This window comes from Balaenoptera ricei, chromosome 3 (genome assembly GCF_028023285.1).
Source record: "Balaenoptera ricei isolate mBalRic1 chromosome 3, mBalRic1.hap2, whole genome shotgun sequence".
NCBI classification, from domain to species: Eukaryota; Metazoa; Chordata; class Mammalia; order Artiodactyla; family Balaenopteridae; genus Balaenoptera; species Balaenoptera ricei.
The window spans coordinates 107,234,817-107,261,290 of NC_082641.1; the positions used below are offsets into that span (position 1 = coordinate 107,234,817).

At 37.4% G+C, this 26,474-nt stretch overlaps 1 protein-coding gene across 1 annotated transcript in view; it reads right to left on the minus strand.

The window, feature by feature from the left end:
• The window catches only part of FBN2 (fibrillin 2), a 222,945-nt gene that overhangs the window by 183,383 nt on the left and 13,088 nt on the right, over positions 1 to 26,474 (minus strand). The window contains exon 5 of the mRNA XM_059919446.1: positions 21,151 to 21,246. Within this exon, the coding sequence (XP_059775429.1) occupies positions 21,151 to 21,246 (96 nt within the window). The remainder of the gene's footprint in view (positions 1 to 21,150; positions 21,247 to 26,474) is intronic.

The following is a 26,474-nucleotide window of genomic DNA, read 5'->3' on the forward strand; positions in this document are numbered from 1 at the left end:
AACAGTAACAAGCATATGAAAAATAAATACCAAGTTTTCTACTTCACTGATTACTGGCTTCTATGAAAAACAAACAGGTTACTCATCAATTCCTTAACCACTAATGCAGAAATCTTGGAATGCACTTTTTCCCTCCAAGTACAGAGTGCTCCTGAGTTTTTGCTGATCTATTTCCATATTGATTAGGAAATAGATTTGATCCAATACTCAGAAAAACCTTCACCATATGTAATTTCTTCAAATGTTTAACTGATGAGGATAACACCCTACATCCAAAGAAAATGGTAACATGAGAAGACAGAGATAAACTCCTGTTACAAATTTTGAGTTAAGAAAAGAAGGAGAAAATTATCTTCAAAAAAAAAGGAAAGGCCTTTTTTTTTGAAAGGGTACATAGAGTCTGTACTAGTTTTTTTTAACATCTTTATTGGAGTATAATTGCTTTACAATGGTGTGTTAGTTTCTGCTTTGTAACAAAGTGAATCAGCTATACATATACATATATCCCCATATCTCCTCCCTCTTGCGTCTCCCTCCCTCCCACCCTCCCTATCCCACCCCTCTAGGTGGTCACAAAGCACCGAGCTGATCTCCCTGTGCTATGCGGCTGCTTCCCACTAGCTACTTATTTTACATTTGGTAGTGTATATATGTCCATGACACTCTCACTTCGTCCCAGCTTACCCTTCCCCCTCCCCGTGTCCTCAAGTCCATTCTCTACGTCTGTGTCTTTATTCCTGTCCTGCCCCTAGGTTCTTCAGAACCTTTTTTTTTTTTAGATTCCATATATATGTTAGCATACAGTATTTGTTTTTCTCTTTCTGACTTACTTCACTCTGTATGACAGTCTCTAGGTCCATCCACCTCACTACAAATAACTCAATTTTGTTTCTTTTTTTTTTTTTTTTTAAGAGAACAGCAGAGATTTATTGATTGGTTGATTGATTGATTGATTGCCGTGTTGGGTCTCCGTTTCTGTGCAAGGGCCTACTCTAGTTGCGGCAAGTGGGGGCCACTCTTCATCGCGATGCGCGGGCCTCTCACCATCGCAGCCTCTCCTGTTGCGGAGCACAGGCTCCAGACGCGCAGGCTCAGTAACCGTGGCTCATGGGCCCAGTTGCTCCGCGGCACGCGGGATCCTCCCAGACCAGGGCTCGAACCCGCGTCCCCCGCACTGGCAGGCAGACCCCCAACCACTGCGCCACCAGGGAAGCCCAATTTTGTTTCTTTTTATGTCTGAGTAATATTCCATTGTATATATGTGCCACATCTTCTTTATCCATTCATCTGTCCATGGACACTTAGGTTGCTTCTATGTCCTGGCTATTGTAAATAGAGCTGCAATGAACATTTTGGTACATGACTCTTTTTGAATTATGGTTTTCTCAGGGTATATGCCCAGTAGTGGGATTGCTGGGTCGTATGGTAGTTCTATTTTTAGTTTTTTAAGGAACTTCCATACTGTTCTCCATAGTGGCTGTATCAATTTACATTCCCACCAACAGTGCAAGAGTGTTCCCTTTCCTCCACACCCTCTCCAGCATTTATTGTTTGTAGATAATTTGATGATGGCCATTCTCACCGGTGTGAGGTGATATCTCATTGTAGTTTTGATTTGCATTTCTCTAATGATTAGTGATGTTGAGCATCCTTTCATGTGTTTGTTGGCAATCTGTATATCTTCTTTGGGGAAATGTCTATTTAGGTCTTCTGCCCATTTTTAGATTGGGTTGTTTGTTTTTTGATATTGAGCTGCATGAGCTGCTTGTATATTTTGGAGACTCATCCTTCATCAGCTGCTTCGTTTGCAAATATTTTATCCCATTCTGAGGGCTGTCCTTTCATCTTGTTTATGGTTTCCTTTGCTGTGCAAAAGCTTTTAAGTTTCATTAGGTCCCACTTGTTTATTTTTGTTTTTATTTCCATTTCTCTAGGAGGTGGGTCAAAAAGGATCTTGCTGTGATTTATGTCATAGAGTGTTCTGCCTATGTTTTCCTCTAAGAGTTTGATAGTGTCTGGCCTTACATTTAGGTCTGTAATCCATTTTGAGCTTATTTTTGTGTATGGTGTCAGAGAGTGTTCTAATTTCATTCTTTTACATGTTGCTGTCCAGTTTTCCCAGCACCATTTATTGAAGAAGCTGTCTTTTCTCCATTGTATACTCTTGCCTCCTTTATCAAAGATAAGGTGACCATATGTGTGTGGGTTTCTCTCTGGTCTTCCTATCCTGTTCCATTGATCTATATTTCTGTTTTTGTGCCAGTACCATACGTCTTGATTACTGTAGCTTTGTAGAATAGTCTGAAGTCAGGGAGCCTGATTCCTCCAGCTTCGTTTTTCCTTTTCAGGATTGCTTTGGCTATTCAGGGTCTTTTGTGTTTCCGTACAAATTGTGAAATATTTTGTTCTAGTCTGTGAAAAATGCCAGTGGTAGTTTGATAGGGATTGCATTGAATCTGTAGATTGCTTTGGGTAGTACAGTCATTTTCACAATGTTGATTCTTCCAATCCAAAAACATGGTATATCTCTCCATCTGTTTGCATCATCTCTAATTTCTTTCATCAGTGTCCTGTAGTTTTCTGCATATGGGTCTTTTGTCTCCTTAGGTAGGTTGATTCCTAGGTATTTTATTCTTTTCGTTGCAATGGTAAATGGGAGTGTTTCCTTAATTTCACTTTCAGATTTTTCATCATTAGTGTATAGGAATGCAAGAGATTTCTGTGCATTAATTTTGCATCCTGCTACTTTACCAAATTCATTGATTAGCTCTAGTAGTTTTCTGGTAGCATCTTTAGGATTCTCTATGTATAGTATCATGTCATCTGCAAACAGTGACAGCTTTACTTCTTCTTTTCCGATTTGGACTCCTTTTATTCTTTTTCTTCTCTGATTGCTGTGGCTGAAACTTCCAAAACTATGTTGAATAATAGTGGTGAGAGTGGGCAACCTTGTCTTGTTCCTGATCTTAGTGGAAATGGTTTCAGTTTTTCACCACTGAGAACAATGTTTGCCGTGGGTTTGTCGTATATGGCCTTTATTATGTTGAGGAAAGTTCCTTCTATACCTACTTTCTGGAGGGTTTTTATCATAAATGGGTGTCCTAGTTTTAAAACTGACTTTTACAAGTTTGAATAACCTTTAAAAAGGTCACTTTCTAAAACATACTTGGAATTTTCTTAAGAAGACACTTGATTTTTCTGCAATGCAATCAAATGTTCTCAGGACACTGAAAACTATGCTCCAGGCAGGGAGACCTTGACATTCTACAATTTACTGAGAACAAAAGCAGGTTATTGGTAAAAGCACTGCTGGCATGCTTCCTTGCAAGATCGGGTGGTAACAGACCTTAGGGAATAATCCCATTCTGTCCACATAGGAACTGTAGCAAGTGAAGACTGCTAGAGCTACCATGTCACAATGCTACCACAGCCAAGTACAAGCCACAAGCCTAATGATTTTGGCACAATACTGGCATTTATGTCATAGACAATCTTCTTCCTCTTTAATAGAGCCAAAATTATTTCTTCCAAAATGGTTCCAGTATCCGAAGGGGGTAATTTTCTAATGTTAAACAAACACGGTGGGGAAAATGCAGCAACAATAACAAATCAAGAAAAAGCCCACCTTGATGAATAAAGAAATTTTGCCACCAGTTTTAAAAGTTAAAAAACCAATCTCTGAATGATGAGCATTTTTTTCCTCAACCTGATTCTAATTAAATGATACTAATTAAATTCTATTGAGGGCATTGATGCCAAATTTTTAGAAATACTCTTTTGAGCCATTCTCTCCTTGTCACAATCTCTTCTAATAAACACCATGCACTTTTAATTTTGATCTATGACCTACAAATTCTCTGAAGAATTTGAATTTGAATGAAGTTTCTCCTCTCCTAATACCAGTTAAAGGTATTGAGATTCATGCCTAAATGACAGTCAACGTTTTCCCCCCATTTCATTTTGTCAAACTCAGAAATACTCAGAGACTTAAAACGGCTGTTTTTGAAAATATTTTTTAACAGTTACGGTTGTTAAAAAATAATGTTGGGGACCAGTTTAACAGAGCTCTTCATGCTGCCATTCTCTTCTTGTGCATTCTATGTAGAGAAATTTGTCTTTTTAATATTTTATTTTCTCATTCATCAACGTTCTTCCTTTCTGGCCACTTTTTAAAAGAAAGCATCTTTATCCATTAAATATTGTTATTCCCTCTCTGATTCTTTTCTTGGGCTAGTTCCTTCCTTTCAGCAATGTTACTCCATCCTTAGGCTTTACTTTTCACCTATTCTTCTGAAATCAGACCATTTTTGCTAATGTTTACTGGACAAAGTTGTCTGACTATCCCATGGGTGTCTTAGGTATGACATGTCTTACCCTGAACGTGCTGTCGCTTCCTAGAACTCTGGTTTTCTCTCTGTGATCATCACATCAGATAAGGTCATCAGCATTCACAGTCATCCAAGCTAAAACCCTTACGGTAATTCTTGACACTTCTCACTACAGCCCCAGATCTGTCACTAAGTCTTGTCCATTCTGCTTTGGAAATGTCACTGGAATGCATAGCCTCCCCTTCAGTACAACTCTGATGCCTTAGCTCAGGCCCCTTTCTCTTTCCTAGACCATTTCAGCAGCCATCCTTCTTTCAGTGTCATTTGCCTTCAGAGTTTATTTTCTTCCACATCCAAGTTAAAATTTTCTAAAGTACCAACCTAACAAAATATTTTTGCTGGCTTCCTGTTAGTATATGATAAAGTCCACATTTCTTAACATGCCATAGAAGGCCCTTTTTGTATGACTGCACACCATTAATGTTTCTGAAACTTAGGCTGTAAGTGAGGATACTACTCATTAGAGGAGTTGTGAGGTTTCAATGACATGATGCATGTCAAGTGTTTACCCAGTTCCTGAAAACTACTGAGTGCTCAAAAATGTTAGCTGTTATTGTTATCATTATTACCTTTTTCCTTCATAACTGATAAATTCCTCAACCTCCCATCCCCAAATTACACCCCACTCTAGCCATGGTGGACCAATTTTCTCTTCCCAAACATGCCCTTCCTTTTCATCCTGTGTCTTTGTACTTGATGCTCTCTCTGCCTGGATTTCCCACCGTAGAACTTCATGGCTAGAGTTCAGAGTTGAGAGATAATCCCCCCTTTCTTATCCTCCTACCTTATTTACTATATACTCTATACAGTGTATACACATTACCATATACATTGTAAATACTGGCAGCTGCCCCTTCTGTGTAGATATAATAGTTCTTGACTGAGAACTGAGAGGAAGAGGGAGCCCCATTTCATGGGCCATACCTGCTTGGATTGGAGCTTCCATTAAACTGCACTGAGGGGTGGGGAAGGAGGAAGCAAGTCATGGCTCAAGTACACAGACCCTTGTTGTTTTTACCTAGATTTAATAAGTCTTCTTGAATAAGTGTGTCTTTGTTTGCTTGACTCTCATAAGACACTTCAAAAGGCAGGAATGCAAGGGAACTTCCTCAACCTTTTATGACAAAAGGTTACCTGTTGCAGGCCATCTACAAAAAACCCACAGCTACATCATACTTAAGGGTGAAAGACTGGTTGCTTTCTTTTTCCTTAACATCAGGAATAGGACGAGGGTGTCTGCTCTTGCCAATTCTATTCAGCACTGTAGTGGAGGTTCTAGTCAGGGCAATTAGGCAAGAAAAGGAAATAAAAGGCATGCATATTAGAAAGAAAGATATAAAACTATCTCTATTTGTAGATGACAAGATCTCATGTATATATAAAATTCTAAATTATCCACTAAAAAATTAATACGTTCCTCAAGGTTGCAGAATACAAGATCATTACACAAAAATCAACTGTATTTCTATACACTAGCAATGAAAAATTAAAAAGTGAAATTAAAACAAACCCATTTACAATAGCCTCAAAAAAATAAAATACTTAGGAATAAATTTAACAAAATTTGACACAATAAGTATAAAAATCATACTTCAAAAATACAAAGCATTGTTAGAATTAAAGAAGATATAAGTAAATAAAAAGATATTCCATAAAATAAAGGAGAAAAAATAACAAATTAAGCAATTATTTTAAGACATTTGGGGATACCCTTTCCTAAATGTCTTCAACAAATGGGAGTAAGGAAGGGAAGGAGATTCCTTGCTTTATCTTACGCTGATTATCAGCCTGATGGGCAGGATTTCTAGGGCAGCCTGACGTCAACACCTAGAACACCAAACACCATACACAAAAACTTAACATATGACATCTGTGCATGTGTTATGGATGAACACACTCAAGAAATTCCAGATTCTCAGAGATTTGTGGGCCAGATTTCCTTGGAACTGTGAGTGGAATTTCCTAGATTTGGTTTGGTAATCACCATAAATCTAATCCAAAATGAATGAGGAATAAAGCAGAGGGTCAGATAGTTCACTCCAAACTTCTCATAAATGCTCTGAGTCAGGAACTACTATGCTTACTAGTTAAGTAACTACTGTGTTCAAGCTTTTGCTTTAGTGTCATCCTAACAGGCAATAAGATAGTCTGTAACATCCAGAGCCACTCTGTACAGAAAAAGGTCACTGCAGTCCCCGGACAGGGTAATTCAAAGCACAGTAATCTAGAATTCTGCATTTATTACTGCAAATTTCTTTCAGTACAGTGTTCAGAGAAAGAGATATGTTTTCTAGTTCATTATTAGGTCTTTGGGCTAGCAAACAGGGTTAGAGCTATATTTCAAGATCCTTTGTAATGTGATATTTACAGTAAGTAACACAGAATCTCCTAAAAGCTTTTAATTGAATGATTGGATGTATATGTTTCATAATTCTAGTAATTAAATAATAGAAAATATTTTTAGGCATTTGTACCAAGCAATGTACCAAGTTCTTTATATATCAGAGTATACCTTGTGGACTAACCCATAATGCAGAGCTCCTTACTCCTAGACCAATCTCTACCTTTCCAGCATTCATCAGCGCCAAACTGGCCATGCAGCTAGCATCTAAGGAAGAGGATAAGACCTAAGAAAGTCCTGTTAGGAAGGAAAAGCAAAAGGAAAGGCTGACCCCTCTGGGCTGAGGAGTACCGTCAGAGGCAGGCTGGAGAAGCACATCATGAGAAGTCCAGGGCGGGGACAGTGTGTTACGTACAGTAAGGGGAATGCAGAGGGCACAATACATCTGCCTTCTTTTGGGACTCCAGGAAGAGGTCACCTCACAAATCCACACCAATCTGAGGACAACCAAAATGGCTCCTGCACGGCCCCACAAGGACCTTGAAATTACTGGAGGATTTGGCCAGGATGTTTGCAAAGTCCTACACTCGTGATCATACCTAACAGATAAGCAAAAACCCTTCAAACATCTTGCCGCAGAGTTGTGGATTTAACTGGGATTCCCCAAAGTCCTTTCCTCACCCCCTCAGCTCCTTGGCCATTATCTGCTCAGCTGCTCTTTCATCTTGTCTGGTTCCGGCTCTAGGTTTTTTCCTGAAGTGCCCTGTGCCTGAAAAATGCTGCCTGGTATTCCCCGGCCCTAGTCAAGCCCTCCAAACTGTCTGTTTATCAAACAGCATTTCAGATACCACCTCCTTCACGAATCATTCTTAAAACAATTACAAGTAAGAGATCAAGTTCCTTGGCTCCCACTCAAATACAGGGACAATAAACTATACTTTTTTAGTTTTGCAGTCATAAGCAACAGGAAGTACATAGTTGTGTAGTGAGAAATAAATACTTATAAATGCCAGTAATTATTTTAAAAAGAGGAAGTAGTATAACGTATAATACAAAAAGTATGTGATGTGTCTCTTTGTACATCTCAGTATAATCTACACTACTAAAATCTCACTATGATCTACAAAACTATAATGTTATCATTGAATAAGCTACAGAGTTTAAGCAAGATATGATGTCATAAGGTTGCTTCAAACAAGTGAGATTTTCCTTAAAAAAGACCTAGATAATGTTTTCCATTTTCTACTTATGATTTTTAAGGTATATTGGGTTTATTTCTTAGTTTACTACACAGTAACCAAGCCAAGCTTATAAACATTATAATTGAAGCCATTATAAACATTGTTGACTCAATCTTGCCCCCTGCAGGGAGTGTTAACATCTTACTGAGGTCACTGAGATTTAAAAATTTGTGAAATGGAGAAAACTTTAAGATAAAGTTGACTCTTTTCAAATCCAATTTTGCCACATCAGAGAGAAGGAAAGCCTATTCTAATAATGTTAAAACATTATAAATCTGTTCAAAATAACCCGATAGTAAGTTTTATTCAGAGTGGCTTCATTTGGGGCTCTAAATGCAAAAAGTGAGTTGTTGATAAAATCTTGACTATATTTTAATAAATGATTTCTCAGACTTGTCATAAGAATATTCTGGGGTATTTTGTAACTACCTCATGCTAGACCAGTGTTCCACAAACTTCACCTTACAGTGGAATTACTTTGGGAGCTTTAAGAAATAAATGCTGATGCTTGGGTGTGGGTCCCATTGTCCAAGATTCTTATGTAATTGATCTGGATGAAGCCTGGGTGTCAGGATTTTAAATGCTCCCTGGAAATGTTAATATGCCACGATGGTTGAAATTCATTGAATTTGGAGCACTAAATTTGAGTCTCCAAGGTATAGGCATAGGAATCAATATTTTGGACCAAAAAACTCCAGGTGATTCTTATTACCAACAAAGATAGGTAAACAGTGATCTAGCCCAGTGTCTTCACATTTCAAACAAGAAATTACTCATGAATTGACTTGCTTAAGAGCACAGTTAATCTGTCAAATTCTAATTAAAATCTCTCTGTGACAATCAGAACTTAATTCATTTTTCTTAAGATGAAAACAGTCATGTTCAAAATTTGGAATGTGCCTTGTATGCTATTTCTAAGTCAGATGAAGACATTCACATTCAGCTTTGTCCATATGGAAGAATTTTCCATGCATTAAACCATGACATTAAGTATGGTCATGGGAAACAGTCTTTAATCCACAGAAGATGAGGCACCCATAGAACCAGTGTTTCTTAGTACAATAATGTGTACTTAATAAGCCACCACAATCTTACTTGTAAATGTCAACTGCAGTATCACAAATCATATCACCTTCTATCAGAAACACCTATAACCTGGCTTTCTGTGTGACTTTAGATTGATTTCGGATCAAAAACTTGTAAATGTGATATCAACTTCCTGGCAAACACAGGAGATTGAAACCATTTCATAGAATCTCCCTTTCCCACTGCTAATATAAACAGCAACAAAACAGGTAAAATCTAACAAAAAATTTCACTCTCAGCACCTAAAGTAGGAAATAGGCACAAACTCCTGCTATAATATTTGAAAATGGCAGCCAAGGAATGAAATAGGAGACTGCTCCTCCAAATAATACAGGGAATGAGAATGATTCATCAATATCCTATGGAGTCTCACTAATTCTCCCTGGAGAGCTAGTGTGGGTTCAGCTTATGGAGAAATTAGGGAAAGTTTGGAGGAGTAAAGGTCCCTACCAACCAACATAATTGCTCATCAGAAAGCAGAAAAACAGAGAGGAACCAGCCGTTGTGATTTCTACCAGATGGGAGGAAACCAGACGGTGAAGACAGGATGATCCTCGCCACACAGGGTCAATTATCCCGAGTACTCAACAGGAGAAGAGGAGACCCATGGACAATAAGGAAAAAAGATTCTCAGGGAGCAGGAGGCTGGACTGAAGCCCCTTATGATGACAATGGGGAGGAGGAACTACTGCTGGAGAATGATGGGGCAAATGGGTGAAATCAGCACCAAGCATGACTCTCTGAAATCAAAGGTGCACCAGGGACTATAGCTGAAATGGGAGGAATCACTCAAATTTCAGGGACATCCTCTTTGAAAAGAGAATATTCCCATGACCATACAGAGTGATCCTAGCACAAGTCATACAAAGAATATCCTCAGAAAGTGCAGAGCACAGATCCTTTCATCAAAGTTGCCCAAACCCTGGCTGAGATCTTCCTCTACTCTTCTGGGCTCAGAACACCAAGTACTTGAATCCCTGGCTCTCGAACAGGAGCAAGGACAGAAAGACAACTCTTAGATAAATTTGGAAGGGAGAAAAGGAAAATTCACCTTTACCAAGTTAGTGGAAATAGAAATTCTGGACAGAGCTGCCCATTTTAAGCAAGCATAAGACAAAAAGAAACGGGACAGGAACTTTCTAACATACTATAATTTTTTTTAAGGCACAGAGCAGATTAAGAAAACAAGAATACTCCATTATAGGAAAAAAAGAATAATCAAGGAAATAGAAAATAATTATGCATCATTAAGTATAACGTTAGCTACAGCTTTTTTGGAAATGCCCTGTATCACATTGAGGGAGATCTCTTACTCTCTAGTTTGTTGACAGTTTGTTTCAGGAATGGATTCTGGATTTTGTCAAATGTTTGTCTGCCTCTATTTAGATAATCGTGATTTTTAAAAATTTGTTAATATGGTGACTTACAGTGATTCTTTATTCTGGGATAAAACAATTGGTTATTATATATACTCTTTCAATATATTGTTGGTGCACTTTGCTGAAATTTAGAAATTTTGTATCATGAAAAATATTTGCAAGCTCTTTTCTTTTCTTGAAATGTCTTTCACCAGTTTTGGTTTCAAAGTAATCTGGCCTCATAGAATGAGTTGGGAAGTTTTAACTCCTGTTTCTTTTCTAGAAAAATTTGTATAGGATTGGCATTATTTCCTTCTTAAATGTTCAGCAGAATTTACCAGTGAAGCTATCTGAGTCAGGATTTTTGTTTATAAGAAGGTTTTTAACTACAGGTTCAATTTCTTTAATTGATATAGGGGTATCTATGTTATTTCTTCTTGAGTGAACTTTGTTGATTTCCATCCTTCAAGAAATTATCCACTTCATTTTTATTAGCTTAAAGCTGTTCATGGTATTGCCTCATTATTCACTTATCAGTAAAATCTGGAGTGATGTTACCTCTCTCATTCTTGATATTGATAATCTGTGTCTTTGCTTTTTCCCTGTCAGTGTGGATAGTGGCTTATCAATTTTATTAATCTTTTCAGTGAACTGGCTTTTGGTTTCAATGATTTTGGTTTCAATGATTTTCTCACTTTTTCTGTTTCCTACTTCATTTATTTTTACGCTGAACTTACTTCTTTTTTTCTGCTTATTTTGGTTTAATTTGTTCTTTTAATTTTTTAATGAAGAAGCTGAGGTCCCTGATTTGAGACCTCTCTTCTTCTAATACAGACCTTTAGCGTTATAAAAGTCCCTCTAAGTATTCCTTCAATGGCATCTCACACATTCTGATATATTGTTTTCATTCATTCAGTTCAAAATGCTTTCTAATTTCCCTTTTGATTTCTTCTTTGATCCATGGATACCAGAAATGAGTTACACAGTTTCTGAATGTTTGGGTATTTTCCAGAGATCTTTCTGTTACTGCTTTCTGATTTAATTCCATTGTGAACTAAGAAGACACTTTGCATACAGCTTAAAGAATCTGTTAGGCTATGCCTGGGTTCTCTCTGCCCACAGCACAGCCTGGAAAAACTCTCAAGGAGCAACCTGGGAAAATCGAGCAGAGTCCTTTCAAGGATCACTTTCTGTTGTTACTTGAGGTCCAATATCTTGAAACCCATTGTTTCATATATTTATTCTGTTTTTCAGTTCTTCTCAGGCAGGAGGGTTAATCTGGTTCCTGTTAGTCCATCTTGGCTGGAAATAGAAGTCTCAAATTTGTTTTAAGTATTATGAGTTTTGAATAAATATTTTACCAGATCATACACATAAAGAAACTCTGGGTATAAGCATTCAGAGGTATAATCAGAAATTTATATACCAAAAAGATTTCCCTAGGCCAGATAACAAAAGAACATAAAAATAGCAAGCCATCTCTTTCATTCTATTGGAAGTGTGTACCTATTTATCATTCTCATACTTAACAATTGCTACAATATATTTCTAAAGTGTAGAAATACATTACTTTTGCAATTTTGTGTTTCACTCGAAATAAAGTTGTAGTTAAGTGTGTGAGTTTTGAGGTTATACCACTGTGTTCCAATCCTACTTTCTCCATTTATTAGCTGAGTGAATTTCAGCAAATTGTTTTACCTTTTTGTGCCTCAGTTTTCTCATTTGTAATATGATGTTAAAAAATGGTATCTTTGGGTTGCTATAAGTATTAATTTCTCTAAAAAATGGATCATAATCCCCAGTATTACATAATTTTCCATTTCAAATTAATACTACTTTAATTTATGCATAGATAAATCATAATCTGACTGTAAACAGTAAACATACAAACATAATAGATTCATTGCTATTATCTACCTGACATGCAATGAATTCTCCTGAATGACGTCTTTGCCTTCAGCCTCTCCACCCTCCATTTCTTTTTGTTTACCACTCCAGATTGACCTTTATAGGGAACTCCTTTCAAGATTAGAAGTCCTTCATAATCCCTCTCCCCAGAGCCTCCTGCATAGAGGGCAGCCTCTTGACTTTGGCATTCCAGACTTTGGGTATTAAGGTCCAAGTTTATTTTTCCAGCCTCATCTTCTACTCTTCCCTTTCACTGTATCTTAGAGCCACACTGATGAATAAGCATCCATGAACCCTCAAGGACCTCTACTGCGTCTGTACTTTTTTCGTTCTGTTTCTTCTACTTGGAACCGCTATGTTTATGTTGTCACACATACGGCCTGCCTTTTATATACTGCAGTGTGTGGAGCAGAGGGAACACAAGGCAACTTAAGATAAAAATATCTGCTCTTGGGCTTCCCTGGTGGCGCAGTGGTTGAGAGTCTGCCTGCCAATGCAGGGGACACGGGTTCGAGCCCTGGTCCGGGAAGATCCCACATGCCGCGAAGCAGCTGGGCCCGTGAGCCACAGTTACTGAGCCTGCGCGTCTGGAGCCTGTGCTCCGCAACAAGAGAGGCCGCGACAGTGAAAGGCCCGCGCATCGTGATGAAGAGCGGCCCCCGCTCGCCACAACTGGAGAAAGCCCTCGCACAGAAACGAAGACCCAACACAGCCAAAAATAAAAATAAAAATAAATTAAATTAAATTAAAAAAAAAAATCTGCTCTTAAAAGGCTCACAGCCAAAAAAGTAAGCAGTCACAATGCAATGATGAAGAGAGCTAGTCTAAAGGAATGGGATATATGACAGGTATAGTAAAAAAGAAGAGCATGCCTAATTTTTGCACCAAAGGGAAAGTAAGGCAGGGAGGCAGGTGGTGGTCGAGGAAAGCTTCACAGAGAAACTGTTCTCTGGACAGTCTGAAGACCCCTCTGACCTACTCGTATTAGATTTAGCAATATACTAGCCCATTGATTACAAGTACCTTGAGTGAAATAAACTACTATATATTAGTTACACTGTGAAATGCTTGGAACAAGACTTTGTGCATAGAGAAGGGGGAGACTAAAGAGACCAGTTAAATAGTGAGTAACTACTAATAGCAACACTGGTACTTACAGTAGAAACATGTCAAAAAAAAGATGAGCAGGGTCTAAAAATTCAACTGCATAACAGGCAAGGCAGTGATGATGATATATAGTATTTTTCATTTGACCTGTATTATCACAAAAAATCCACACAAAAATTACATTGTTCACAACGGATGCACTCTGACCTAAGACATTCCGAGTGATGCTGGAACAATCTTCCTCATCCATAAACACAATTTTGTGTAGGAGAGCATATCATATCTTGGCTTTATTTTTCACAATTATAGCTTATTATTTATTGAGCACTTACTCTGTGCCAGACACTGTCTAGGCACTTTATCTTTCATTTAATTCTCATACCAAGAATGCAAGCCACTCTTAAAACATGCTATTTATGCTGAGTCCTTACACTCTCAATAAAAGCAGCATTAAACTTTATGTGTATGATTTAAACGGTTGACAAAATCCCTTTATTCCATATCTGAAATTCCATTTTTGAATATTCCGCTGTTATCTTTTTGATAACTGGGGAGTTCAGTTAAAAGAGATTAGCATCAATAATGATCATTTATTGGGTGCCAAGTATTGTATCATTAAGTCTCAAAAATAATTCAAGGTTGACACAGTAGACACCTATTATATATTCAGAAACACAGATCAGAGAGGGCAATCACATTTCCAAGGTCACACAGGTCTTAATATTAAGGTTTGATTCTGGCTATACCCTGTGTTCCTAAAACACAGCAAATATCACTCAGTAGCTGCCTACCATGTGCCAGGTGCTCTGCCTATTATGTGTTAGGAGCTTATTAACACAGTATTGCTTTTAATCTTCCCAACAACTCTATAAGGTAATTGCAGGTCCACAATCCTTTATCTGAAACCCATGGAGACAGGTGTTATTTAAGAATTTTTAGTATTTGGGAATTTTTTTTTTTTTTTGAAATATACAATGATATAACATAAACCCCTCTCCCCACCTATGAACATTTTGTTATTTATTGCTTTTGGCTAAATCCTATGTAATAACCTTTCATTATATTTAATTCGTGTGTGTGTGGTAGCTTCACCTAGTTTCCATACCAGCTAAAACTCTAATGTCTTCGGACCTGATGCTGAAATAGGAAAATATTTATGGAGCTACACAAATATAAAAATTTGAATATTTTTATTTTGTATTGCAGGTTCCTCTGCCTCTAGGTAGACAAACCAAAAGCAAACAAAGATATACATAAATAAGGACACTTAGAGCTGGAATAAATGAAAATACTCACTGGTTTAACTCAAAGGAGTTTTAGAAATAAAGCATCAGGGTCTAACAGGCTGCCAACACATTCAATCTTACTGCATAGATCAAAAGAGCACAGGCTTAAATCGAAGAGTGAGAAACGGAAGCTTGGCCTCTCCCAGATCAGATTAATCAATGAACTGATTTTCTCCAAAACTTAGAGCTGTCCTTTATACAGCCCAGCATCTCCACTCTGAGTTTTAGCTTTCCATCTCCCTTTGCTATCATTCTCCGTTCCGTTCTTCTTTTCTTTCCCTTCCACTTTGCACTGCCTGCTTTTTTTCTCTCTCATTTTCCTTCTCTTGTGTTCTTAATGGCATTCAAGATAAGGATGTCATCTGAGCTACTGCCAAAAAGTTCAGTTCCCACAGATCTTCTGGTATTTCTCTGATGCCCATTTAAGGCTAAGTTTAGCTTAGAGAGTGCAAGGTTATAAAACGTTCTTAACGACCTCAGGAGTGCAGAACTGTGTGTGTGTGTGTGAGCGTGCAGGAGCGTGTGAGTTTGACATCTGCGGCTGGTAATGTTTTCTCTCTGTTCCTTGTAATTTCATTCTCACTAAGTCTTCTGAGTGCAAGAAAAAGGGAGACCTCTTATTTCTATAAACCAACATCAGCTCAGTAACTGGGGTAACTGGTAATTAACTGTGGAGTTTAAATAATGTTATTCCGTACAAGATTCCATCATGCTATATCGTGTAATATCAACACAGGAATTAGTTCAATACTGTTTTTCCCATTATAATGAGTTAGTTTTTTTCATTCAGATTAATTGCAGGAAAACTTCTGCAATTCTCCCTTAATCAGGAACCATGTCTGAGCTCTCACATAAATTTGTTATTACTCCTATTATAGTATTTACTATGTTGTATTTTATTTTAGTGTTTAAGCAGATGACTAGTTCTAGTCTTTAAACAGATAATTTGCTTCTCATTAACAGGGAGTATTTATTGTTTGTAAGCTGAACTCCACATACTTGGCCTAATACTAAATAAGTGCTCAATAGATATGTGATAAATAAATAAATAAATGTTTATAAATAAATTTATTTTAGTTACCATCCTGTATGTTCTAACTTGTGGTTAAAAAGGTAAAAGAATAAAATTCCAATAGGAATTTTAGGAAATTCCTAGGAAACAGCTATAGATATTTATAATATTTGGAAATGGGGAAGACTTTTTAAACATAATACCAAAGGAATAAATCATAAAAAGCCTTTTTGGAGGGAAATAAACAGAACATATGAAAAGCTTTAAATTTTCACATATTCAATGACTCAGTAATTACATTTCTAGGATATATTCTAAGAATAAAATCAAAGATATAGATTTATCTACATAGATTTTTATCACAGCTTTGCTAAGAAACAAACCAATAAAACCACAAGAGAACCTGAAAATGACCTTAAATGTTAAATGTTAATTAATAAAAAATGTAATTACAGCAGACAGCTATATCACCATAATTGAATTTAAGGTCTGAAATCAGATTGTTGGAGATCCTCCTCCTGTTCTAATACTCCCAATGCTACCATAAGTTTGAAGTGGGCAAAACTTCCTCATCTGTGAGACAGAGAAAATAACTTTACAAATATCATACGGTTGTTTAGAATGTAGATACCTAGCCCTCATTATTACAACATGCAGTGTAACTATTACAGTCCATAATCTAATACAATGTTGTTCATAACCTAAAAGAAGAAGCAGGATATAAGTACATTTCATGTTACAGAACGTGAAATATTCTTACAGTCGATTCCAGTAAGAATGGAAACAGCCCATTCTTTGTAAGCAATATATGTGTGGTAGAACAAAGGACTCAAAGTATAACCCAAATCTTAAAAGTAATTAATTCTGACTGGAGAAAAATCATAAATAATCGCATTTCTTGTTTTTCCTTGTCTTATTTCTAAATTACCTTATAACAAACATGCATTACCTTTAGATCAGAACATTACAATGGGAGGAATTTTTTCTATAAGTATTGCCTATTTGTTTCTTGGAAGTATCAAATCCACTGCATATAGAATTCTGCAGAATTCCAGTCTGTTCTCTCACCACACTCCCCTGTATTCCTGGTCACGTTATTAATTTACTATGCTACTTGAATGTCCATAGGCTGAACAAACCCACCCTGCATACTTTATAATAAATTCCAAGAGCATGGAATTAATGTTGATTAATAAATGTATAAATTATTTCTGCACAAAGTTTGGTCTGGTCTACATAATCCCCAGAATTCTGGAAAACCCTAATTTGCCAATCTCCACTCTCGTTCTTGGAGAATCTGAATAAGGTCTGAGTAGGTTTAATAACAGTCACAGTTACTTTACCGACTGAAATGTGAGTGGATGAACAGAAATGTACAGAATAATTCAAGACTAAATTTAAGGTGCCATCACACAATCCTGAGCAGTAAGTTATAACGGATGCCTTTAGAGAAGTCACCATCATCACGCTCCCCCTGAATTAGACAGTAAGAGAGGCACTATACATCTGTTAAATGCCCGCTTAGGCAGGAGCATAATAACGCAGAGTTTAAACAGCCAGGACTCTGACAACGGAATTCAGTCTCACGATGGAGGGAGCGAGCGCACACCCTGTGACTGGAAGTATTCGAGCAGAAGCGGAGTTACTCCTCCTCAACATGTTTTTAGACACCGAGTTCATGCGTTAACTGGATGATTTTATGAAAGTTATCCTAAAGGGAAATCCGTCCATTTTACATTTCACATAAAGGCGTGATAGTTCAGATTTTATAAACTTTTAACATTTGCAACTTGATCTCACTTTTTTTTCTGATGCAGATTCAGATTAACAAAAGGAACTTTTCTTTAAAATATCAGTAGGTTAAAAAGTAAATTTCCAATCCTCCTTTTTAAGGTACCATTTACTGAAAGATGTACATTTTAAAGGAAATGTCACTAAGCATAAAGGAATTTGAAATTTTACCAAATTTACACTTTTTAAAAGGAAGTCATGTTTACATGTTTACTACTACAAACTGTTAAAAAACAATTGTTTAACAATTTGTAGTAGTAATTTATGCATAATTTTAAAGGGTCTAGGATATATTTCTAACAGATGGTCTTTATATAAGCATCAAGGAAAATTCCATTACAAAATGCGATTTCAACAACCATTTAAGGTATAGAAGTTGAAACAGGGACCTGGGGCAGGCCATGTTTATTTTTATTTTTAAAAAAATATTTGTTTATTTATTTGGCCGCATCGGGTCTTAGTTGTGACATGTGGTATCTTTCGTTGTGGTGCGAGGGCTCTAGAGCGCATGCGCTTACTTGCTCCGCAGCATGTGGGATCTTAGTTCCCCGACCAGGGATCAAACCCGCATCCCCCGCATTGGAAAGCGGATTCTTAACCACTGGACCACCAGAGAAGTCTCCAGGCCACTGGAGTTTATAATAAGTAATCACTGTACTTAGTCCAGAAATCCCTCAGGTAATTTCATTTCTTGCCTGCCTGCCCCCTCCAAGTTTCTACTGATAAATAATAAGGTATATTTTAAGTGTTAGAGAAAAAACACCAAGTCTTGATATATAATGATGAATGCATGTCTATGTATTTTCAGGTTTATATTAAGTGCAATATTTATCTTATTTCAAATGTCGTCTTTATGGAGAGAGAAGCAAAAAAAATTGAATATTGTCATGTGCCTTGGACATAGCTAAGCTGTCTGCATTTTACAATCAGCATGGGACCACAAGAACTCTTTCTTCAATTCTAAGTATAAAAGGTCATTGTACATATCAGCAAGAATGAGGAAAGAACTCCAAAAAGGCTCAGCTTACCCAGCACCAAGACTCAAGTTAAATACCACAATCATGCCAGCCGTTGGTTACCATTCAGTCTCTTGTCTCCAGTCCGGAAACCAGTCCGCCAGAAGCCCAGATAGCAGAAAAAGCTGCCATGTTTATCACACTACTGATCCCAAGAGACCAATTTAAAGGGAAATTATATGTGTTCTACACTAAGAATGAAAAATATCCCTAATTTTACAAAAGACATTTTTCTAGGAGAACAAAGAACATATATTTTGAAAATTCAATCATTGAAAAAGACAATATAAACCGTAAATGTAAACTGGGCACATGGGCCTATTCACTAACCTCAACATAAATAAACTATTCTTTTTGTAGCTAAGCAGGCAATGTTTCTTGAGAAAAATTATGAACTCCACTTTCAGTGGGATTAGCTATTACACATTAAAAATTCAATTGAAAATATCTTTCAAAAGCGTTCAAGTTCAGAGTTGCAATCTAAGAGTGGAAATTGCTAATTTCTTCTTTGGAAGAAACAAAGTTTTAGAACTTTCATCTGAAGGTTAGTACTTAAAAAGATTTTTAAGAAACAAACCCATGTTTAAAAAAGAAAATCCTTCAGGCCAATGCATTAACTAATAAATTTTGTAATTCTTCTGAAAACATGCTACTGTACATGTAAAATATATGTTAAGTCTTTATTGAATTTCCATAAATTTAGTAAGGACTAACAAACCCAATGAATGAATAACTGTTGCAGAATAACGATGTAATGCCTGGAAGCCTCTTTCTCGAAACTACACAATTCCTTTGCCAATTAGGAATTGAATTTGAAATCTGCTCAAGATAAAAGTGCTACAAAGTTTACATGACCTCCAGAAAAATGAACATCATCTCCACCAATTATAACTATGTTTGAAATTATAAATTTAACTATTTTCCATTCTATGGTGTTTAAATAAACTTATCATCTCAGAAATTTGTTTTATTCCATTCTCAACAACTTATCATTTTATGCTAACATTTCACAATTAATTTTTCTTCCTAAAATAAAAGCATCTGGTGAAGACGTTTAAATTTGTCCTAAGTGTAACTATAAACTCTGTCATTTGTGGAATGTACTTCGGTCCCAAGAAATCTCTATTACCTTAGGAATAATGTAAATATCTTAATGTACATATACATACAAGTGTATGTTAAAAGGCTGCATACATCTTACTTTTCAAACTTCACCATATAATTCTAATTTCTCAGCTTCTTCTCAAGCTTCAACCTGAATACCAGGATTAAGTTTTTGTCAGTGTAATGGATATAATTTTAAAAACACAAGGTTTCTTTGCAATTCAAAGCCTCTATACATATATAAACCATCACCACTACTTATCTGTAACATTTCAATGACATAGCTTCATATACTCAAAGTTTCACAACAAAGAAAGCACTATACAACTTTAGATGCTATGAAAGCCCTGGGAAAATCAATTGAGTATGTATGTAATTATGAATGATTATATAATATTGATTTTAGTTTAAGCTTATTTTACTTTTATGGTTCAGTGCTAAACAGTTATCACATTTTATAAAATTTACCTTCTTTGATATGCCCTTTTGCTATCAGAACATTATTAATAGTTCACTTATTGCATCAACACTGGGGATTTTCAGTAGTCTACAGGTCACGAGTTTAACTGCTATTTAAATTATGGTAAATTGGTTTCATATTGGCTTGACCGACCGTTTACATGGATAAGATGGACAATGCTGGATGCCTACCCAGCACCCATTCCCCTACACCTTTCCTCCTGCCCAACACAACTTCTACTGGGTTGATACCAAATTCTCCTTTTCAGATAGATGACTTTGAGAGGCTTTCATCATCTCCTGCTCCATAGACAGGTCCTGGTAAGTCTACATGGAACATATTAATACCATTCCTCTTACCAGGGACTGGTTCAAAAACTCAAGCTTAATCCAATCAGCATATGGAGTATCTCTGAAGGCTAGTATTGGCCCATGGTTAAAGGAGAGGTTTTCTCTCTCTAGATGTGAACAAGAAAGCATGTTCCCTTAGTTAGTGCTGGCAGTCATTTTACAACCATAAAGAACTGGAGGGTAGGGCAAAACTGACAAAGGAACGCAAGGCCAAGACAAGTAGAACAACAGAATGAAAGCCTTGATCATGTCCTACCTGAAGCCCAGTGACTCTGGAATTTTTGTATACAATGTAATATATTTCCTTGTTGGTTAGGGCAATTTGTTTCAGATTTTTGTTGGTCTTGCAGCCAAGAACATGCTACATTTTTTTTTTAACAGAGGCCGCACTGCCAACAGTGACTCCTAATTTCAATTAACTCCAAATTATTAGGATCTGCCATCAGTCACTCACTCAGAATTACTCTAGAGCCGGAGTCCCAGAGTTGGCCTCCTGAACTGAGTTCACTCTGGTGGAAAAAACTGAGACACTTCAGCTGCTATTAGCTATATCTCAAAATCTGACCATGCAGGTTATAGACATAATCAAAGAAGAATGAAAATATTATTTCATTAGAAGATTTTTTTCATCAGTTAATAAAAAATTACACATTTACAACAAGATAAACTTCTCCAAAGGGAGGTTCTCTTTTCTCTTCTTACCTCTTTCACACTGTGGACCAGTGAATCCATAAACACAAGCACAGCGGTTGGGTCCAATACAACGTCCACCATTCTGACATCCATTTTCGCAGACGGCTGCACACAAACACAACAAGAAGCTCACTGTACAGTAAATGTCCAAGTACAGTGTAGTAGTGTAGAAATGTAGCAATAATGGATCTTACCTCTAAAACACGTCACATCATGCATTTAAGTAAATATATTTCAGTGTATATTGAGACCAAAACCTACACAATTCATGTAAATCACGTTGTTAAGCAAGCATTTGGTAAAAGTTTTTTTTTTAAATCAGAATCACAAGGATTGGCTGGTTCTAATGCCCATACAGTCAGAATATAATGATTTGATCCTCTATTTCAGTTCTATTAACACTATAATCTATTTACATAGGTAAAAGGTGATTAAAATATGAAAGAAAAGGATTGTAGACTTTAGAGAGCAGAGAGAGGGAGAAAAAAAAGGAGAGGAAAATGCGATATGAAAAAATAGAGAGGATATGGCAATAAAAAAGAAAAAAACAAAGAAAAGAAAGCCAAAAAAGAAGGCAGAATAAATAAGTAAAAGGCAAAGCTAACATGAAAAATGGGGGAAAATACCATCAATTCAGCAATAAAATACCAAGAGAAGTAACTAATGTGTCAAGTTATAGAAAGAAAGAAAGGGGAAAACCTCACTGTGTCAACACAAAAGGTTCTTTCTCATGAAATTAACCCACAGTTCAAAATTTGTAAGTAATGATGACAAACACCTGCAGCACACCCTTTCCCTCCTCTAGACTTGCGACAGGGAGACCAGAATTCGGAAGTCAGGTGGCCCAGAGGGAGCCAGTGAGCCAGAAAGGAATCTGAACTCTCTCCCCACCCTCTCTCCCCACTGCACCTCCCAAGGAGAGCAACTCAGCAGCCAGGACCCAAGACAAGAAAGGGTCCTAAAAAAATCACCCTTCAGATTACTTGAAAAATAAGTATTCCTGTGAAACATAATGAGGACAGCTGAATTCAAGAAACTCATCTCCTGCAAGAGAAAATACCGATACCACAAGCTATGTCGTAACCTACCCACCTGTTGAACAGATTAACACTCTGTCCTCACAGAAGTAGAAGAGGATTACATTCTATGACCTGTGCCTCCAAAACAGGACTTAAGACACGAAAGGGCAGTGACGAGGCAGAGCACATTTACGTGCGCTTCAAGCGAGGGCCATATCGGAAATGGGAAGCTCAATAAATAAAGCGATATCTAAAGATGCAAGAGGGTTGCTATTTCCTTACCAGGAACATGCAGCTGGATTACCCACCATCATCCAGAGCACACAGAACGGTTTCTCTTCTGCTCATAGTAGCAATACCAAAGCACACTTTGAAACAAGACACCTTCATCTTAAAGCATCAGTGTGCCAATGGTCTTAAAATTCTTTGTCTGCATCAGGCTTCGCTCCAAAGCAGAATTCTTTGTATGTCTACACAAGAACGTCTCCCTAAGAACCACACCTTTCCGCTTCTTCACTTGTCCCAAGCTGAGTTTTAGTAGAAAGTCCAATTCATCACTGCCTTGGAAAAACAGTTGAGCAGTAAGTTAGATGGATAAATACACAGGATAAAAGATGCGAAATAAAGGTCATGAGAAGCATGAGAAAGATGGAGGCGGAAAGGAATGTGGAAGGAGCAAAAATCTGTCCAGAGAACTCCCGGTAGGGTATAATTTCACAGAAACAACCGTAAGGATTTGAATATTTTGATTGCTAAAGGTATACTGCAAATGGGTAACACTCACCTAATGCAATTAATTAATATGAAAGGAATTTTCGTTAAATACTATCAAGGTGTAAGAAATGTAAATGAAAGTCACTGTCCCAGGCATGTTCTCTCATTATACATATGCTAACCCTTATGATGTGAATGGGAAAACGCATCCATGACTGACACTCAGGATCTATCCCTGCGGAGGCGGAGGGAGGGCTTCTCTCAGGGTTTTCCAAGACACAGCTTCCAAATGCCAGGGAGGAGAAGAGGGCTGGATAAGCCTGGAGCATCTCCTGGAGAGAGCTCGCCCAGTACACATGAAATCCAGGCTAACTTACACAGGTTAGACTAACAATGCCTCTCTTCTCACTAAATTTTTTTTTGGTGTGGAAAACGTAGTTATTATTCTAAAAAATTATGTTAACATGCAACATGGCTTTTTGTTACTTCAAATGAAATAATTTTTTAAATTTCTCAATTTTAATTTTTAATACACTAAATATCAGCAGGTATAACCCATTTAAACAAAAGATCTTCGGTGTCTTCAATAATTTTAGGAAGTACCACGGGTTCCTCTGAACAAGAAGGATGAGATCGGCAGATACAGCCATTTGCTTCTATTCCTACTCTCACCTGAGAGCTCTTCCAGGAGAGGGACCATAGGGAGTTTGCCTTTGTATCCCCCTCATTTACTGTAGTATTTGATGTACTGCAGATTCTCAAAAACTCCCAAAATATGTCAAAATCTCGCAGGATTCTTCCCACCTTTTGGGGAGGCGGAACAACGCAGGGAACAGATGAGGAGTTCTGCTGTGCTCCGCACATCCCAATCACGTCATCCTTTCAATTCTCAGCTTCCCTGCCTATAAAGTAGAGTTAACGGTCCCTACCCCAGAGGAGTTTGGGGATTAAATAAAATGGTGTAAAAAACAAAGTTCACAGTGGCTACACATTCAAGTGTTCTACAGTCTTAATTCCCCTTCTTTTTTATACTGCAAAGGATCTGTATGAAAAACAAGACTTGTTCTACAGCAACCAAAGTTTACCCTGAAGAGCAATAGCCAAAGAAGAGAAGCAGGCAATGCAGATATAAAAGTGGACCAAAAGGGAAAAAAAAGAGGTAATTTCCTTCTTTTGAATAAATTAGGATAAAAGTTATTTTATAAAGTAACAAGACGTAATGGCAACAAATTTACCTTTCAACTGGAGTTGGAAAGAAACTTGTATAAGCCTAAATTTCCACCATGGAAAAAATGCTGACCACCCAGGAAGAAAAAAAAAATGCTTACACCTAGTGTGGGACAAAGCAAAAGGCAAGGGAGAAGAAGACTACGTAAAGAAATATGAGCTGGTTTCTTAACTGCCTGCCATGATCTGGGGAGAAGGGAGAAGCAAACCCTGTTTCAAGTTGGTCAGCCTGTGATATAGAACCCTGATCATGACTGCCAAAGCCTGAATATTTTTATTCAGTAAATATTTACTGAGCAACTACTCTGTGCCAGGTAATAGGACAAGTGTCTGTTATTACTAGACAGACTCCTGCACCACTCAACATAGGTACAAACACTTGGACATAAGTCAAATCTGAAATTATGGTGGTTACTTCTACACAAACGTATGGGATAAAAACAGATGCTAAACCAGGTTAAAATGTTACAAAGGGGAAAGAAACAAAAGCCTATTTTTCTACACCAGATAATATAAATCTCTACTACTGGCGCTACCTTCTTCCTTTGTCTTCCAGGTTACCATGCTCTCCCAGTTTTCCTCCTGTCTCACTGTCTACTCTTTCTCACTCTTTGCTGGCTTCTCCTTTCTCTTCTCCACCTCAAAATGTTGGGCAGCAATCAAGGCTCTGGCTTCAGCCCACTTCTCTTCTCTACCTACACCAACTTCCTAGTGATCTTTGTCTAGGCCTACAATTAAAAGATTAACCATATAAAAATTCAATCTATATGCTCCCGAAGTCATATCTCTATCTCTGACCTCTCTCCTAAGAGGTGAGTTCATAGATCTTTTCACTTGGAAGTCTAACAAACTTCTTTAACTATCAAATCCAAAAGAGAACTCTTGATATCCCATGTTCTTAGCCCCACCTGACCCCAGTCCAAACCACTCCCCACTCAGTCTTTGGAATATCAGGAAATGGCATCACCATTCAGCCCAGAGCTCAACCCAAACCTTCTAGTTGTCATTATGGATCTTTGCTTTTTCTTTCAGTCTCATTCACCACACCCATTCCATCAGTACACACTTCCTTCTATAGATTCTACCTCCAATGCAAGCTTAATCCAAACACTTATCACATCCTCAAGTTACTACAGCATCATTCACCAGCACCACTGCACTAGCCTCCTAACTGGCCCTTTCATTTTCTCTCTTGCCGTTTCTACAATCCAGTTTCAACACAGCAGCCAGAGTGATTTTTTTTTTAATGTTAATCGGATTGTATCACTCCACTGTTCAAACTGCACCAATGGGTTCCCATAATATTTAGGGGATAGTCCAAATTTCTTTCCTTGGTTTATGAGGCCCTACACCTTTGTCTCTGAACTCATCCCCTGCCATTATTTCTTTCCCTCACTTCAGCCACATAAGTCTTCCTCTTGTTTCCAAAATGTATGTAATCTGTTCCCACCACAGGTCCTTCGTATTTGCTTTTCCCTCTGTCTAGAACACTTTTCCCATAGACCTAAAAGCACAGACTCAGGTCTGTGTTCAAAGTCACCTTCTCAGAGATCCCCCAGTTAAAAAATAGCAGAGAACTGCTTATTCTGACCCAGACTCTCTCCCCCTTATTCTCATTTATTGTTCTAGAACTTCTCATTCCCTAAATTTGTATTAGGCATTTCACTTTTCACCTACTTGTTACCTGTCTTCCCTACCAGAAGATAAGCTCTAAGAAGTTGGGCATCATCTTGCTGGTCACTGATGTACTCCCAGCACCTTGCACAATGTGGGGCATACAGTAGTTATTCAATAAACATTGCTGAAGGAAATGAAAGAGTGCTTTCTAAAGAACATTTTTCTACATTTCTGGGAAAGCAGCTAAGCAATTTTAATGTTTTTATAATCCTCATTTTAAAAAACATTTCCAGGACTTTTCTGGGTTCACAAGCTGATACTGTTACACCCGCCTCTTTACTCCCAGTAAAACTCTCTCTATGAAAGACAACTTAGAAAGCATCTTCCTTAAACCATTTCTTGAGCTGACATGTACTAGTTATCATACCATCACCTTCTTATTTGCTGGGACTAATGAATTTTTTAAGTTATATAACTTTCTTGAACCAAATGTTCTATTACCCGTGAGTAAATGTTAGGCAAGGATAGTTTCATCCTATGAGATATCTAGAGAACAAATTTTCAGATGTATGATGGTCTTCTGGCCCAGTGCATTTTCGCTTTCCCCTGACTGAAAAGTGTGGTGACATCAATATGGCTTGCCACAGGAGCAGAAGAACATAAAAGCACCTCCTACAGGATGGGAAACTACTTTCTGTCACCTCATTTCCCATTTCTGTGTGAAGAGCAGGGAAGAGACATACCTACAAGAGCTCT